The sequence below is a fragment of the Coturnix japonica genome, chromosome 19 (genome assembly GCF_001577835.2).
Source record: "Coturnix japonica isolate 7356 chromosome 19, Coturnix japonica 2.1, whole genome shotgun sequence".
NCBI classification, from domain to species: domain Eukaryota; kingdom Metazoa; phylum Chordata; class Aves; order Galliformes; family Phasianidae; genus Coturnix; species Coturnix japonica.
This window is the reverse complement of record NC_029534.1, coordinates 4,344,548-4,360,500: the sequence shown is the minus strand read 5'-3', so window position 1 is coordinate 4,360,500 and position 15,953 is coordinate 4,344,548. Positions and strand designations below refer to the sequence as shown.

Genomic DNA, 15,953 nt, shown 5'->3' with positions numbered 1-15,953 from the left:
TTCTTAGTTAAGTGAGAGAGCTGGGGGACTTTGAGAACGTCTAAACTCAGCCCAGCTGTGGCAGTTGGTTTATTGCTTTCAGCTGGTACTTGAACCCAGGTCCTGGTCTTGGAGTCTTTCCCAGGTTTAATCCCCGGAGCTTTCTCTGCAGCTGTATGACACTGCGCTGACCCCGAATGAGGATAGGAAAATAGAAACGGTGCCAAGCCAGAGTCTCTTTTTCATTTGGAGTCTGGCTGTCTGCCCATGACCAGGGTTACATAATGGGAAACATAGCTGGGGCTCTGGAGAGCCCGCGTTTCACCACGCTGCCCAGACCTTCGCATTCTGATGCTATATATCTTCCTAATTGTAGCTCGGATGCATTTATCACACTGCTGGATTTGAATCCATACAATAAAAAAAAAAAAAACACACACCAAATTCCTCCACTCGCTGCTTTCCCTGTTGGACAGACGGAGGGAAAGGTGCGAGGGGTGAGAGCTGCACGCAGCACGGAGCCACGTGGGCTTTGTGGGGCAGGAAGGGAATCTTGGAAGGCTCCATCTGTGGGTCTGTGTCCTGGCAGGGATGTGGGGATGGAGCTGGCTCTGGGCAGGCATCCCCTCCCAAGCTGGGCATCAGCAGCCAAGTGAGAAGATCTTTCCCCAAAGGCTGTCCTCGCTCTATCATGTGAGCCCAAGTGATCACACCCAGGTGTGGCTTGAAGGATGTGTTGAGAGTTGTTTTTAGAAGACCAAAATTGAGATCTTGAGCGTATTTTGAGAGGCAGAGCTGTTCGTTCCTCACTACCTCTCTGGTAGAGGAGGGACTCAGCAAGTTTTACATGGCTCCTCTTTTCTTTGGGTTTTCCAGGATGGGAGCTGAACCCAACTGTGGGCATCTCTGCCTCGGGGATGGTTGCTCTAAACCAGGCTACATGAATGGAGGTGTTCCCAGGTCTTCTGACTGCTCATAGCTCTCGTTTCAGTGTCTTATAACACACGTGACTCATGGCAAACATTGCACTGAGTCTGGAACAGGAGGTGTTGGAGCAGTGTGTGCTGTAGCCCTGGGCTGGTAGCATCTCTCAGACTGGCTGTCCCCAGGAGAGCCTTGCAGGGATGGGCTGAGAGCAAAGCCATGGGGAGCAGGACATTTCCTAAGGCAGAGATGAATGGAAGGTGAGCCTCCAGGGAGCTGCTGCTGTTGGGGTGAATGTGTCTCCTTTTGGGGCGTATGGTTGAGGAGTTAGGCAAAGAAAGCTTCTCCGTGCTTTGTTTTATTGCTGCAGTGAATCTATTGCTTAAAGCAATGCAAAGATCGATAGGGAAGCCAGTGGCTGGGCAGACTTATCTGCCACTGGGCTGACCTTGGAGAATCTGCTCTCCTTCCACATACAGCGAAGGGCCTCTCAGTTTGCAGAGACTGTCTGCAAGCATTTAAAAATGGTTAATTTAAACCAAGTATTAAATTGAATCCAAAAGCTCTGAGCGCATTCTAGAGCTTACCTTCCCTGAGAGATCTGCCAGATCTCTCTCATCACATCGGTCTTGCGGAGAAGCGTCACTGAGATGGCAGCTCCCACTGGGAGGGATGGACGGAGGCTTGGGCAGGGGTGTCAAGACCTTGCTGGAGTTTACTGGAGTCTAAATGGAAAGTCCCTTTTGCAGATTTCAGCCTTGATAGTAATGTTGTCCACCAGAATTTCCCCATCAAAGTGAGGATTTGGAGGTGTCTCGGGACTGTAAAGCTGGCTGAGAGTGAAGGTAGAGCTGGTTGGAGTGGGAGCCAAAGAGATGGGCTGTGTGTTAGCGCAGGGGCTGGGAGGAGTATGGTGGCACCTGGGTGACCAGAGGGACCACATGTAGGGCAGAGCAGGGAAAAATCAGTGATGCCAAGTGGCAGAGTGATTGGAAAGGTGTCCTGCTCTGACCCCAAGGTTGTCCCCACCGAGCAGGGCAAGCTTGGTGAGTGCTTTTGGGAAGGGCTCCCATCTCAGCTCCCTTTTTGTTCCTTGCCTTGAACCTGGCTCGCCGGGATGGGAAGGAGGGAAGCTGGGAGCAGGATGTGGGCCGTGTGTGGTGCTGGGGGGCTCCTGGCAGCGGGTGCATGGCCCCTCATCTCCCAGCCCACACCGTTTGCCATCTGCACGGCAGCGCGGGCCTCGGGAACACAATGCAGGGCTTCTTTTGCTCCTCTCTTTCCGGGTTTGTTCTGCAGCTGTGGAGTTTGACTGTTAGTGTTTAAACAAGCTGGTATTACACAGGAAATGGCCACCTCCACAGGCCCCCGCAGGCTTGTAACATGGGGTCATTGTACTTGATATTAATCACCAGGCAGCCCGCTCCCCCAGCCAAGATGGTGGCGGGTGTGAGGGCCCCACTTTGGGCTCTGGGCCTCGCTGTGCATCTCCACGTTCCCCCCACGGCCCTATGGGCATCATCCTAAGTGGGAGCTGTCCCCATTGGAGCCCTGGCCACACATCTCAGCCTGCACTTGTGCATGGCCGGGCCACGTCCCGTCAGCGTGCAGCTGGGCTGCGCTCTCACTGACAGCTACATTAAACCTGGAATCCTGAGGCAATAAAAAAGAAATTAACTCTTTTTTTTTTTTCCCTTCTTTCTTTCTTTTTTTCCCCCCCTCCCATCCTGGTGGAATAAGCAAATGGAAACGTGTCTGTGGGGAAGTGAACGAACCCCCTCGTTCTGAAGGAAGACCTCGCGCTCACCCCCTCCTCGCTTCCTCACTTAAAAGCTCTGGGATCTGCAGGGCTGGGCTCGGAGTCAGAAAACATTCAGCCGTGGCCTCAACGTGTTGGGAAGGGGCACTGGGGAGAGGGCTTTGGCCAACGAGAGCAGGGGAACCGCTGCGACCCCTCCTCAAGGGGTGGTGCTGCCCAACAGAGGGGGGAAATGAACCAAAGGGAGAGGCAGCAAATGGTCAGAGCTGCAGAAATGCTGCGGTGTGTGCTGGCTGCTGTAGGGCTGCTTGGGGTTGTGTTGTAGCGGGAGCTCGCTGCCCACACTAGCAGAAGTGTGGTTGCACTGAAGGAAGCCCAGGGTGGAAACCTAACGCATCCAGCACAAATGACAGATGTGGTCAAGCCCCGTGAAGCTGTAGGGAGCTGAAGATGAAGGGGATAAAGTGACAGGGAATGCTTGCCTAGGGTCCAGGCGCTGGGGCACTGCGGGATGCTGGTGGTGTCAGCTCATGGGATGAGCAGTGAACCCTGAGGAGGGAGATGGCCCCTGTGCGATGCATTCCTTTCTTCTCTATCCTTGCCCCGTGCACCTGGGAGCAGCCCGTGCATCACTGCAGCTCATGCATCACGGCAGCTCATGCATCACTGCAGCTCATGCATTGCTGCAGCCCCTGCTCTGTGCCCCAACCCTGCGATGTGACCGGGTGCATGCAGCTCAGCCTGGCTGCCAGCAGGGCACTGGGGGAGGGCTGAGCCTCCCAAGCCCTGCGCATCTCCCATGGGCAGAGCTCGCCTTGGAGGTGGCCCAGAGCAGCCCTATCACATCCGGTGCTTGTCTCTGCAGCCTGGGCCGGAGGATAAACTATCAGGGCTGTGGGGCAGTGGATCATTCCTCTTATTATTTTCTTCTTTTGCAGATAGGGGTCGTGGAAAGTTCAGTTCCTTTTAACCCTCGCAGCTCTGTTTATTTTCCAGCTGGTAGCACAAACGCAACGTTTCCCATTACATCACAAAGGGCCTCGGACAGATCCCTCCGAAAAAAAAAAAAAAAAGAAAAAAACGTGTTGCAACTGTTTATTTTTTTCCATATTTAAACATTTCTGACAGCCAGACCTGGCCGAGCCAAGCGATGGAGCTTTGTGAATGAACCCAGCTCCTGGTGTCTGTGTGCATAGGGCTTTGAAGGACCTCTTCTCCTCTGCAATGTGCTGGCTGGGGCTGGCTCAGGGACGTGGGCGACTCTGCGTTACATGTGTGCTGATTACGTGCCGGGCTTTGATTAATGGCTGCTCATTCTGCCTGGCTCCCAGGACGCTCTTGAAAACAAGATGTTTCATTTCAGTGTGCTTTCCTGGTACATTGATTCCCGTAAATAACCGAGCGCAGACTCTGTCCACCTGGAGCAGTTCAAAGAGCAGGGGGCCTCCCTCCAGCCCTTGGTCACTGCTGCACCCCGGGTGATGCTGGCTGCTCTGTGCTTCTTGGTGCTGCCCCACCTTCCTCTGTTCTTCCGAGCTCATAGGCTGAAAGAACCCTCCAGAAGTGATTCTAGAATGGGGGTGAGCAGCGCTGTATGGCAGTGCAGTTGGCACGGTTCAGACCATGGGGTTGTGTGATGAGGATGCTCTTTGAGGGGGCTGCCCATGGCCTCAGTGCCACCAAGGAAGGTGAGAATGTACAGGGGCAGCTCTGCAAGTTGCTCTCAAACACTGAAATTGTGGCCAGGGGCAAAGCACGAGTTAACACCTCAGGGCTGAGGTTGAGCTGCAAACTTTCTCAGCTTTAGAGCGTGGCTGCAGCACGTGCTGGCAGCAAATACCAGCCTCCAGTTCTGCCTTTGCCCCCGCAGTAAGATGAGTTTGTCTTCCCAGCAGGCTTGGAAATAGAGCAGTGAGCAGCATTTCTCCCAGCTGGAACAGGCTGGGCTCCCTGGGGCTGCTGGGGAACTGCTTCCCGCGTGCAGCGTGGGGCAGAGCAGCGGGAAGGGCCGAGCCGTTCCCATGCGGGGAGCAGGAAGGGGCTGTTTGAGGGCTGAGAGCTCTCCTGGGGTGGGTGCCAGTGCAGCTGTGTCCGGAGCCCTCCCCGTGGGGCACGGCTGCGGCAGCGCGGTGCGGGGTGGTGTGCGTTGCCTCGTCTCACCTCTCTGGTATTCGCCGCAGCGTCGCAAGGCAACTCCCAATGCATTCCAGCCCCGAATTGCTCACGTCTCTCCTCGTTCTCCCAGGGTCTCAGTAGATGTGTGGGCGACGCTGGCTGACTTCTGTAACATACTGACCGCAGTGAATCAGTCGGAGGTGCCCTTGTACAAGGACCCAGATGACGACCTTGCCCTGCTTAGCCTGGAAGAAGATCGGCTGCTCTCGGGCTTCGTTCCCCTGCTGGTCGCCCCCCAGGAGCCCTGCTACGTGGAGAGGACCTCGGACAAGGTCAGCAGTAGGCCAAACATCCCCCCTCGATTCCTCCAGACTTTTATTCTTGGGAAGTTTTCTGTGCAAACGGAACACGATTAAGTCATTGAGAAGGGTGTTAAGGGAAAATATCGACCTTTCAGCCGCTGACATCCAGCTCTGTGTCATGAAAACCCCTCTCGACTTCCTCTGGTGTGTGTGTGCTCGCTGGCATGTTGTATATACGATCATTTCCTCACTTGTTTAAATAGTGCAGCTTGTGTTGGCAGTGCTCTCAGTGCACTCCAAATGGTTTGCATCATGCTTAAAGCACCCTCCCCCTCCCCCCAGCCACAAAACTCTGCCTTAGGAAAGCAGCCAGGACTTTTTTCCTTCTCTAAAGAGGAGAGTGATAAATAGGTGACTAGAGAGAAGCAGACACCATGTGTTAACGTACAAAAGGCTTTTAGGAATATGAAGCATTCCCCACTGCCCGCTCTCTATTTTCCTTTCTTTGCTCTAGGAGCCCATTCTAGCCTGAACTTTCCTTTGGCTGTTTGTTTTTAGAATAATGAAATCAGTTCCCTTGTTGATGTGGGGTTTGGGGTCTGCTCTCTGCCACCACCTGGCCAGGAGGGACCTGGGGGCTGATACAGTGCATGAACCTGGGAGGAGGAGGGGGGGACACGAAGGAGGCACAATGGCATTTGTTTTGCACGCCCTTGGAGGCACAGCAGGATGAGAGTGGCTCTCAACAGTTTCCTGCTTGTAGGCAGAACTGCAGCAGCAGAAGTGTTGCTGTGCCACTTCCCTGGGCTGTTGGTGCTTGTAGGAGGAGGTGAAGCAGGGTGCAGGGCTGGTGGGAGCCTGCTGGTGACGGTGGCAGTGCGTGCTCCCATGTGCCACATCTTGATGTTTTCCTGAAATGACCGTGAGAAATTGAGGACCTTTGTCACAGGGGGACCCAGGAGGTGCAAATTTCTCTTTCACTTCTCTGTCTGCTCTGCCCGTGATCACAGCGCTGCCCGCAACCCCACTAAAACTGAAAGCCTTCCACTTTTGGGGAAGCATTTTTAGTCTTAGGAAGTCACTGGCAAAAAGGATTTTCAAGTCTCGTGTTTGGAGAGGTCAAATAGCAACCACATCTCTGCCTTAAGGAAGCATGTCCTTAGCATCGTGTGTGGGGTCAGTCCCATTACCCCTCTCCCTATGCCTGGGCTCCTTCCTCCACTCAATGGGTCTGGGCTGTGCCCCATGACTTGTAGGGGGAAGCTGTTATTCCCTAAGGTCTGACTGCTGTAACCACGCAGCAGTTCATTCAGAGTGCCATCTACCTGCCCTGCCAAGCACTTGCGCTCACGTGCGTGAAGGAGGAGAAGCATCTCTGTGCTCCTGCTGCATCTGAGCTGCAGAGCTGAGATTTGTCACCGTCATGAGTCCCTTTAATTCTAACACCCCATAAAGAAATTGTGCAACAACATTGGTAGGAGCTGGTGTCCATCCCAGTGCAGCAACAGGCACCCAGCCATACAGGGTGTGCTGGGACCGGATCAGTTCCATTGAGAGGGTTGCACATCCCAGAAAGGAGCCAGGCTTGGGGTTTTTTTTTGCTTCCTCAATGGGTTTGGTTTGGTTTGAAAGTAACTGACATGAGAACAGGGATCCCACCCAGCACAATGGGGTGTTGGCTGGAGTTTGTGCTCCTGTGCTGTGCTGCCTGCTGGGTCCCTCTGCCTCAGCACCAGCACATCACACCTGAGTGGCTTCCTTTCACCCAGCAGTGCTAACTGCTAACTTGCCTGTGCTGAACAAAAGCATCGGGTGCTGCAGGGGCTCTTCTTGATCCAACGTGAAGCAGCGGGTGTGTGTATTCCCTTTGAATAGGGGTGGGGGAACAGGTGAGGCAAAGCAGAGAACCCATCAGCCTGACTTCCAGGAAGGAGCTGAAAAGAACTGGGGTATTTCAGTCTAGAGAAAATTCAGAGAAAATGCAGCTTTCAGCTGGAGAAAAGGCTGTTGTGGGAAGGAGGAGAACAAGCTGTCCTCCAGCTCCGTGCTGAACAGCACAGGAAGGAATGGGCATAAATTGCAGCAAAATAGATGAAGATTAGGCTTGAGGAAAGGCTTCATTCCTTAGGGTAGTTAAGCACTTGAAAGTAGGCTCCTGTACGATGTTGTAGAATCTCTTCAGCATTAAGAGACTTCTAAAAGCAGGCTGGGTGGCTCTTCTCTTATAGCTTGGGTGGAGGTGAACTGCCTTGGCAGCAGAGTGACCTCTTTGAACCTTCCTAGCCCATTTGATGTGATTTGGTAATGCTGCAGAAAGGGACTGGAGTGGCTGCAGTCAGGTAATCTCAGCACTGTGTTGCACTTTCCTACACTTCAGGACCCCGGTTCAACTTAGAGGATCCATGAATGCAGTCCTCAGTCTCCCACTCTGCTCCCTGCCCTCTCAGTGTGCACAGTGCAGGCAAATCTCACTCCACAGTGGTCCAGTTGTGTTGCAGAAAGTTTCTTGTTTGTGTGCTTTGGTTGGTTCCTGATTGACCAAGCTGTAGGCAGGTGAGAAATGGTGTTTCTTTGCAGCAAGAGCTCTCTTTTTGGTGGTGATTTTACATTGCCGGTTAGCAAGAGTTATTTTTCTGCACCTGGTTGCATTTGTGTTCTCAGGTTTGGTCTGGTTTCCAAGCTATGTTCACAACAGGTCTTTGCCATAGAGGCAGACAATGTTCTGCTCTTTATGTTGCACCCTGTCAATGTGCTGGGAGCTGGGAGGAGAATTGTGGTGTACCAGAGTGGCTCTGGGAAGCTGCTGTGATGCTTCTCCTATCGCCTGCATGTCTAGGAAGAGACTGGCCCCTCTTTGCACCAATCTCACCTTGCTTACTAATACTTTTGCACTGCAGTTTCTCAATGAATTTAGGAAGACTCAGGGGAAGGGAATCTGTTCAAAACCAAGAGTGGAGAGTATTGGGTTTAAAATGGTGTGAGGTTATTGGCTCCACCAAGAGGATGGTTGTTTTGTAAGCTGTAAAGGACAAAACACTGTGCTTCCCACTTCTTTTTGTTTTCTGTGACCCATTTAGCAGATGGAGTGCACAATTCAGCCAGAGTTTCTCAGCAAGTTTTTGAGCATTTGGCCTGGCTCTTATTTTGAGTGAAAATGTTCTGACTCCGTTCGTTGCCATGAAGCTGTGCGTTAGGATTCCTGCTGGAGCCAGTGTGATACTTAGTGCTTCCCGTCGTCTCCTGCACTGTCATTGAGGCTGTAACCAACAAAAGCTGTCTCCGGGGTGAATATAACTTGGTGATGTTTTCCTGGGCGTATGTTGGGCAGATATCCATTGCAGCTTGTGTGATGGAACACCACCGAACGTACCAGTCAACAGCAAACTATGCAGCCTGGTGCCTGGGCTGTCAGACTGCGTCTGCAGCCTTCACAGCCGAAGGAAACACTGCCAGGAATGGGAGCCCATGGTAAAAGGCCTCAAACTCACCCAGCATCGTGCTCTGCAAGAGCACGTGGCTGAGCTGGGCTGCAGGAAGAGTGGAGGTGATGGCTGTGGTGTGTCTTGAGCTGCGAGTGGATCTGCTCTGGGTGCATTCATGGGAATACGGGGCACATCCTGGATTCCTCAGCTCCTCATCCTGGTGTCTGGGGAGCATCCTGCTGTGTAGTGTCCCCATAGAGCTGGTGGCAGGGCTGCAGGAAGGCTGTGCAGTAGGGAGGTCTTCAGTAGCAACATTCGTTGTCTGCATCCCTTCAAGTTCCTCCTGGGCTCAGCATCCCCCATTGAAAGCTGCCCTGCTCAGAGGCAGTTCTGCCCCATTCCCCAAGCAGGGAGACACGGGGGAGAAAGCGTTAATGTCCCTTCCCACAATAAACCTCCCTGCATGGGGGGTCCTGAAATCCGAGCCTCTCCCTCCTCCCCCAGCCCTGACACACGTTAATAAAAGGTTTTTAAACGCCAATAAAAAGGCAGCAGCCCCAGCTCACCAGGTCCGGGGCCCAGGGTCCTTGGGAAGGCACTTCACAAATGTGTTTTTTGCATTTTCAGGCTTTTGGCTGGTGAATAAGATTGAGGAGAAATACTCCTTCCCCTGATAACAATACAGTGAGACGCAGGATCAGCAGTGTGTGGATTAAAACCAGACGGTGCATGATTAATACGTATGCTTATAGGGCTAGTCACTGTGGTTCCCTCCTCTGAAACAGCGAGGCACTTTTCTTTCCCCCTCATGTGCATGCTCATGTGTGCAGTGGACTGTCTCAGATACTCACCACTCAGCTCGTCTGAGCCCTGCCTCATCTCTCCAGGCAAACTAAAGCCCTGAGCTGGGAGGCTCTGAGAAATTATGAGCAATATTCTGTATTGTGCTGTGCCAGCCCTGGAAATCAGGTCCTGCACGGCTCCTCTGAGCTCTGCACGCTCGGTGTGGTTCTTGTTTCACGAGCTCTTGCTTCCTGCTGTTTGCACCACTCACCTGTCCATGCAGGGTGCCTCTTCACAGCACACAGATCTCCTTCCTCTGCATTCTCCATCTGAAGGATGCATCACGTTCTATACCTTCTCTATTAGTTTCCCCATCAAGCTCTAGATTTGGTGACCTACTAGGTTGTGGGTGAGCTATTTTGGATCCTTTAATTATAGGCTCGGGTTAAAATTAGTCCCTTCTTGTTACTCACTTAACGTATTTACAGCATTTCAGTCTTCTAGAGGCTTTTAAGATCTCTCTTGGCAATGTGTAGTAGTGTGTGTGATGCTTCTTGGATAGGGAGCATTGGGTTTAAAGGTCCAGAAGGAACAGTGATCAGAGTGGCTGGGCTCTGCCATGCCTCCACAAACCCAAGGTTTTATCCTTTCCAAGGCTGGATGCCACATCAGAGCAGTGGCCCTGCAGTGATTTGGGGAGGACATCTTGCAAGGCAGGGGGAAAGGTAGTGAGAGCAGGAGTTAGAGAGCACAGACTTTTCATAAGCACAGAGAAAACCCCAGTGAGGGAATGTAACTGTTTTCTCAGCATCCTTTCCATATTCCCATTCCATAACCTTTGAGCTTCTCCCCTCCAGCTGGCAGGAGAATGCTTTCAGCCCATGAGAGTGAGAGCTTCCAGCTCAGAGCTTGGTCCAGAGAGGAAAAGGGAAACTGTGAGCAGAGACCGGAGCCCCAAGCGGGAGAGTCCAAGGAGGAGTCATCCTTGAAAAACTCCTTCCATTCCTGTCTGCCTTTCCAAACAGGCATCTCTACCACCAACAGTGGGCAATGGGCAGGAGCTGCTGGGGTCAGAGATGGGCTCCATCCCAACCTCAACCTTCCCTGCTGCGTGCTGTCCTGAGGACTGCTGCTGCTCTCTTGGAGGCTGTGCAGGGCACGTTGTGGTCACTCAGCCTTTGGGCTTGGCTGGCAGTCGCTACTAAGGGAAGTAAAAGGTTTTGAGCTTATTTTTAAAGCTGTCTTTCTGCAGCTGAAGGTGAAGGGAACTCATTGCAAACAAGCACTCGTACAGCGTGAGGACACTGAATACAGCCCTGGAGAAATCTGCAATGTGGAATAATAGTTCAGTCTCTTAAAGGAGGAGGATGGAGGGGGGGGGGTTAAAAAAAAAAAAGCTGCAATAAATCTAGTGAGTGGAATCTGAGGGAAATGATCCCATCTGGAAAACTCCAGCGCTGGTGCTGCTGAAGGCTTAAGGAGCGATGCAGATCGCAAAAAGCAAACCCCGCAGTCTGAGGATGACAGCCTCCTTAATTGATGTCCATTGCAACTGGTACTCTGCCAGTTTACGTTGGCCCCATTCCAGCGTGCTGTAATTTTGGGGCCAGGTGTGAAGCGTTTTCTGTTCCATCTTGTTCCCAAGCACCTACAGAAGCCTCACACATCTCACTCGAGGCTGCAGCCCTGTAGGAAACAGCTGTACAGGTATAGGTGAAAGGAAATGTCACAGCTGGGCTCACACTACTCCCCTGTGCTGTGCCTGGGGCTGCGCTGGGGAGGGCGAGCGGGGAGGTGGCCGCTGTCACCCGCACACCTGCCTGTCTGTCAGCAAGTTGCTTTGAACACCCTGAGCTGCTGGGAGGGATGAGGGGGTCCGAAGCTCCTGCTTAAAGAGGAGCACGGGGTGTGTGTGTCAGATCTGGAAGTGGGGGTGCGGGGGGAGAGCCCCGGGGGGGGCTGCCAGGAGGTGGCACATCCGTGTGACTGCTCCTATAGGATCGTGTGCTGACAGCACTGAGGCTCTTTCCAGAGGCTGAGTGGCACAGTTTGAGAGCCCATAGTCTGTGCTTTCTATCTGGTGGCAAATTGTTCTCTTTGGAGATGGGGAGAGCAGGAGCCAGTGTCTAATCTGTGACTTTGATCAGTGCAGGTTTTCTTTGTCCAGGTTGAGCCTATTGTTAAGCCCAAGCAATCTTCCCCGCCAGGACTGCCCTCCTGTTAACCCTGACATTTTAAGACCTCTGTTGACCAGATATGAATCCACACCATATCCTGCACGCCGCGGTCTCTGAGGCTCCTCTCCTCCTCCTGTCCCAGCCATGTGCAGTGCTGGGACCCCGACCTGTGATCCAGGGCCAAGGGCAGACGCTGCCAGCCCTGCTGCTCAGGGATGGGGCTCTTTGGCCATCGTGTCACCTCGGGGGGAGTCACACAGTTGGGTGTGAGCCATGCACGCGTACCAACATGTGTGCGGTCCCTCCGCCAGCACTGCTCCCTTTGGCTGTGGTGTCAGCAGAAGGCTTTTTTCAAGTGTTTTCTGGAAGTGTGATGCGATCTTCAGCTCAAGGCGCAGACTGACAGAATAAATCAGCCTTGTCCCATGCCTGCCTTCAGTCTGTGCTGGAGCTTTCTGTGCAGATCAGATGACGCTGGTTGTTGAACATCCTTGGCTTTCGTCGTCCTCAGGCCAGGTTTATGTAATGAGATGGAAAACTTGTGTTCAGTCCTTTATCCTCAGAGCTGCCTCTGGAGGTTTGGTGTGAGCTCCTGGGACACGGGAAATGTCCTGTTGATGAAACTGGCTGAGGATGTGCTCCCAAAGCCAGCATCAGTCGGTGGAGTGAGCCCAGAGAAGAGTGAGAATGGGAAGAGCTGTGTTTGCTTTGGGTCCTTTAGCAGGTAACGGCATCACTTCAGCCACACGGGCACCCATGTGGCATAAAACCATGGCTAGAAAGGGCATCAGGCTCAGCAATGCATGGCCCCAGCCATGAAAAAGGTATCCACCGTGGCTGCAGTGTATTCAGAATGACATATTAGAATTCAGACCTCTTGGAATTTGCTGATTAGTCTGTAAGTATATTGAAAGGCCTCATTAAAGTGCCATTAATGCTGGATCTCCTCCCAATGAGCCATCTCTTATTGCTGCCCAGAGAAACCTGGAGGAAATGGAGAGGCTGCTACGGCTGGCCAAGCCATTCCCTGGGCATGGAGCGTGGCTGCAGCTCAGGCGCTCTGTTGCGGTGCTGTAAGACTTAACATCGTGCTTCTGCTCTTGCAGGAGGGCCTGGCTCTCTGGCTCTCTGGCTACCTCTGCCTTGTGCTTTGCTAGGACACTGGAAAAGCTATGGGTGCCCCATCCTTGGAGGTGTCCTGGGCAGGCTGGGCTGGGTGACAGCCATCCCACAGCTGGGGTTGGAATTGGATCATCTCTAAGGTCCCTTCCAACCCAACTGTTCCATAATTCTGTGAGCTGCTGCTCAGCTCTCAGTCACCCAGCTCAGCCCTCAGCCCATTGTAGCTTCGTGGCACTGTCTCTGTTTTGTCTTTGACCAAGCAGAATGCTTCAAACTTCCCTGCTGAAGAAGGTGGTGGCTGCGATATCCACCAGCACAGCCATTGGAAGGACCTCAGGAAACCTGAAAAAAGCCCCAATTAATAACTCCTCATTGTTATCCTGAATAAGTAAGATCCGCATCCTGGGAAGTTTGCCAGAGCAGTAGACTGAGTGGAATGCAGGGAGTGGTCAGCCCAAATAACAGATGGGGATCTACTCTGTCTCTAAGGGAGACGGAAGGTGACCTCTGTCATTGAGCTCGGGGGCTGCCTGCCACCATTGCAGTGCGTTGTTTGGGGCTGTGCCTGGATGAGGATGGAGAACACAACGCCCTTGGTGAGCTGCGACCATGTCCTGTCCTGCTGTCCCATCCCAAATCAGAACAAGGTATGACCGTGCTCTTATTTACTGTTTCTTTCCTTGCCATCATTGAAGCCCAAGCGCTTCCCAGGCATTAATGAACGTATCTCCACAACACGTTGCAGCATAAGGAAAAGCAATTTCCTCGTTCAGGATTGGCAACAGAGGTACACGAGGCTGAGGGACCGGGCCGGGTCCCACAGGAAGCCTCAGCTTCAGGATGAGAACAGGCCCCTGATACCCAGCACTTGGGGCCAGTGCCTCAACCCTGGGCCACCCCTGTCCCTTAGGATGAGAGGGAACAAAGGGAAGGGTCACACGGAGCCTTTGGGTTCTTCCCACCCATAGGCAAGTAACCATAGGCAAGAAAGGTAAAAATGCTGGGTGTTTAATTCAGATTTATTTGTGAGAATCTGTATCACAAAGAGACAACAATAGCATCTATTTCTGGCCCTTTGGTTGGCTTTCTGATAAACATTCTCCAACTTTGGCTTGGGATAGATGGGTGCACATGCAAACAGACGAAGGTGTGCGCTGAGGTCTGACCACACGCCTGGTTGCTCCATTGCTGGGCAATATAATGGATTCACGGTTTGGTTCTCTATTTATCTCAAGTGTAAATGATGCAGTGCATACGATAGAGCTCGTTGTTGTTGAAGGAATTAGATTTACGTGTGTGAAGGGAAGAAGGTGGGGTTTGCTGGTTGACATAGAGCTGCTCCAGGTGGGATTTTGATGTAATATGAAGGAGGACACTGAGAACCATTTGTTGTTGTTGCTTTTGATGCCTTCAGCCCTTTTGTCCCTGATAGGGGAAGGTCGTTCAGCTGTCGGGGTGGCACCTTTAGGCTGTGTAAAGATACAGAGCTTGGCCTGGTGGATCCTTGTGTCCCATAAGGTTTAGAGTTGGGATCTGAGCATCTTTATGGTAGAATCTGAGCTCCTTCGGTGCTGCATGTGTGGAGATGGCGAAGCCACTCTTTGCTCCACATCTTTCTCTTTTCCATTTCCAGGATGAAAGCCAGCAGATGGGAGGATGATTTGTTTAAATGAGTTATTTTATGTGTTGGGTTGTGTTTTTGGTGGGTTGGTTTTTTTGGGGTTTTTTTTGTCTTAAATGAAACATCTTGGGCTGGTGAAATATGAGGAGAGGATTTGCTGGAACTTGGGCTAGACTTAGAGCATATGTCCTGGCAATGCATGGACACAGAGCCTCAATCTCATGGTGGTGGAATCCCCGCTGCTGCTCTGGGTGACCACAGCAGGAGGGGACACCTGGCTCAGTGTCACCCTTGGGGATGCTCCGTGTGCTCCCACATCCCTGGGGCAGAGCCTCCCTCCCCACAGGCACCTCTCTCCCCTTCTGTAGCTCACTGGGCTCGTGTTCCCTCAGGCAGGATTCCCGCTTTTCAGCTCTTCCCAGCTTTCACCTCGGTTTCCCCCTTTTTAATAGGAATGCTTGGCCTCTTGCACTCGGGCTCGGGGAGGAGCAGCGTGTTTCTGCAGCTGGCCTGCTGCCAGATGTCATCACTTCAGGCAGTGCCACGCTGCACATCTTCAGCAGTTTGAAATGGAGAGACAGAGAGAGACAGATAAGATCAGCAGCTTTAGGTGATGGCATTGTTTCAAATAAACCATGCATGACCCAAAGCTTCCACTTCAAATGGGGAATGAAATTGCTTCATCCTTTGACAGCTTGCTCCATGAAAGAAATTTATCTTCACTTAATTGCTTTAGATCCCAAGAGGCTGTGTACAGTAATTTCTAGGAGATAATTATATCAAATTAAAAAAATATGTGACTATCCGACTGCTGAGCCTGGATGTGGTGGCCAGAGAGCAGCAATGGAAGAGGCACCGTGTCCTGCTCATAGGTTGGTACTCCCATTCCTTCTCATGGGACTGAGCTGGGCATCCTGATCCACATCTGATGGGGTTCCCTGCTCCCACCTCATTGCTGGAGATGGGCAGCTTGCTGGGCTCAGCCTGGCACTTCCTTTGGGTGTTCCTTCTGATAGTGGTACAGCAGTGCTGAGGAACAAGAAAGCTTGTTGATTTAAAAACATGTATATTTAGAAGCAGAGTGTAAACTTCCTGCCCAGGCAGGGGTTGGATTCTTCACTCTGTTTGAGTTTCCAGCTTTCATTTCCTTTGCCCTCATACTTAACATTGTGTATCTCCCAGAGTGTGCCCCAGACTAATCTCCTTAACCCACCCTCGCCCCACATCTTTCTCTAGTTATTTGCAGGATGCAGTGCATCTCCTGCATGGCTGCTCCTGTGGGTCCCTCCATCCCCATAGGGGTGACCTCACACCATGACAAGCAGCAAACTCAAGCTGGTTGCTGCAGTGGGGACAGCAGTTGCCATGTGTCAGCAGCAGACACTCTTCCATTGCTGGTTGGAAGCCTCTTTATGACTCAGGCATCACTTAGTAGCCAGTTCCAGGAGGGGCAAAGTGCTCCATCAGCCGAACCTTCTTCCATGCTTCCCTCTGGGCTTCATGGGACAGTTCCTGCCCTCCTCTGCTTTTACCCCCATAGGGACTAAGCTCATTCTCCGCAGCTCTAAGGCCACTTTGGTGTGAGATCCTGCGTGGGCTCTCTAATGGCTGTCGACAACCCAGGGGCAGGAGCGAGCTCCTCCCCAGCCCTGTGATGTGCAGGCTGGTTTTTGAAGTGCGGAGCTGCTTCAGCTGTTCCCAGGAAGTCTGCAGGGGAACTGTGTTTGTAGTGAGGAGGTGAAGTCCCTG

At 52.4% G+C, this 15,953-nt stretch overlaps 1 protein-coding gene and 1 long non-coding RNA gene across 5 annotated transcripts in view; one reads left to right on the top strand and one right to left on the bottom strand.

Annotated features, from left to right (window-relative positions):
- The window catches only part of SMG6 (SMG6 nonsense mediated mRNA decay factor), an 89,603-nt gene that overhangs the window by 47,710 nt on the left and 25,940 nt on the right, over positions 1-15,953 (top strand). For 2 of the 4 annotated variants that reach the window (XM_015880519.2, XM_015880518.2), the window contains exon 13: positions 4,908-5,109. In XM_015880519.2, coding sequence (XP_015736005.1) covers positions 4,908-5,109 — 202 coding nt within the window. Of the gene's footprint in view, positions 1-4,907; positions 5,110-9,128; positions 12,841-14,656; positions 15,039-15,953 lie in introns of those variants that run through there. The other 2 variants (XM_015880520.2, XM_015880521.2) reach the window with 2 other exon arrangements.
- Positions 3,738-4,908, bottom strand: LOC107322478. The gene is made up of 2 exons (XR_001558959.2): positions 4,081-4,908; positions 3,738-3,999 (listed from the first exon to the last, which is right to left on the bottom strand). It is a non-coding gene; the product is annotated as an uncharacterized LOC107322478 (long non-coding RNA).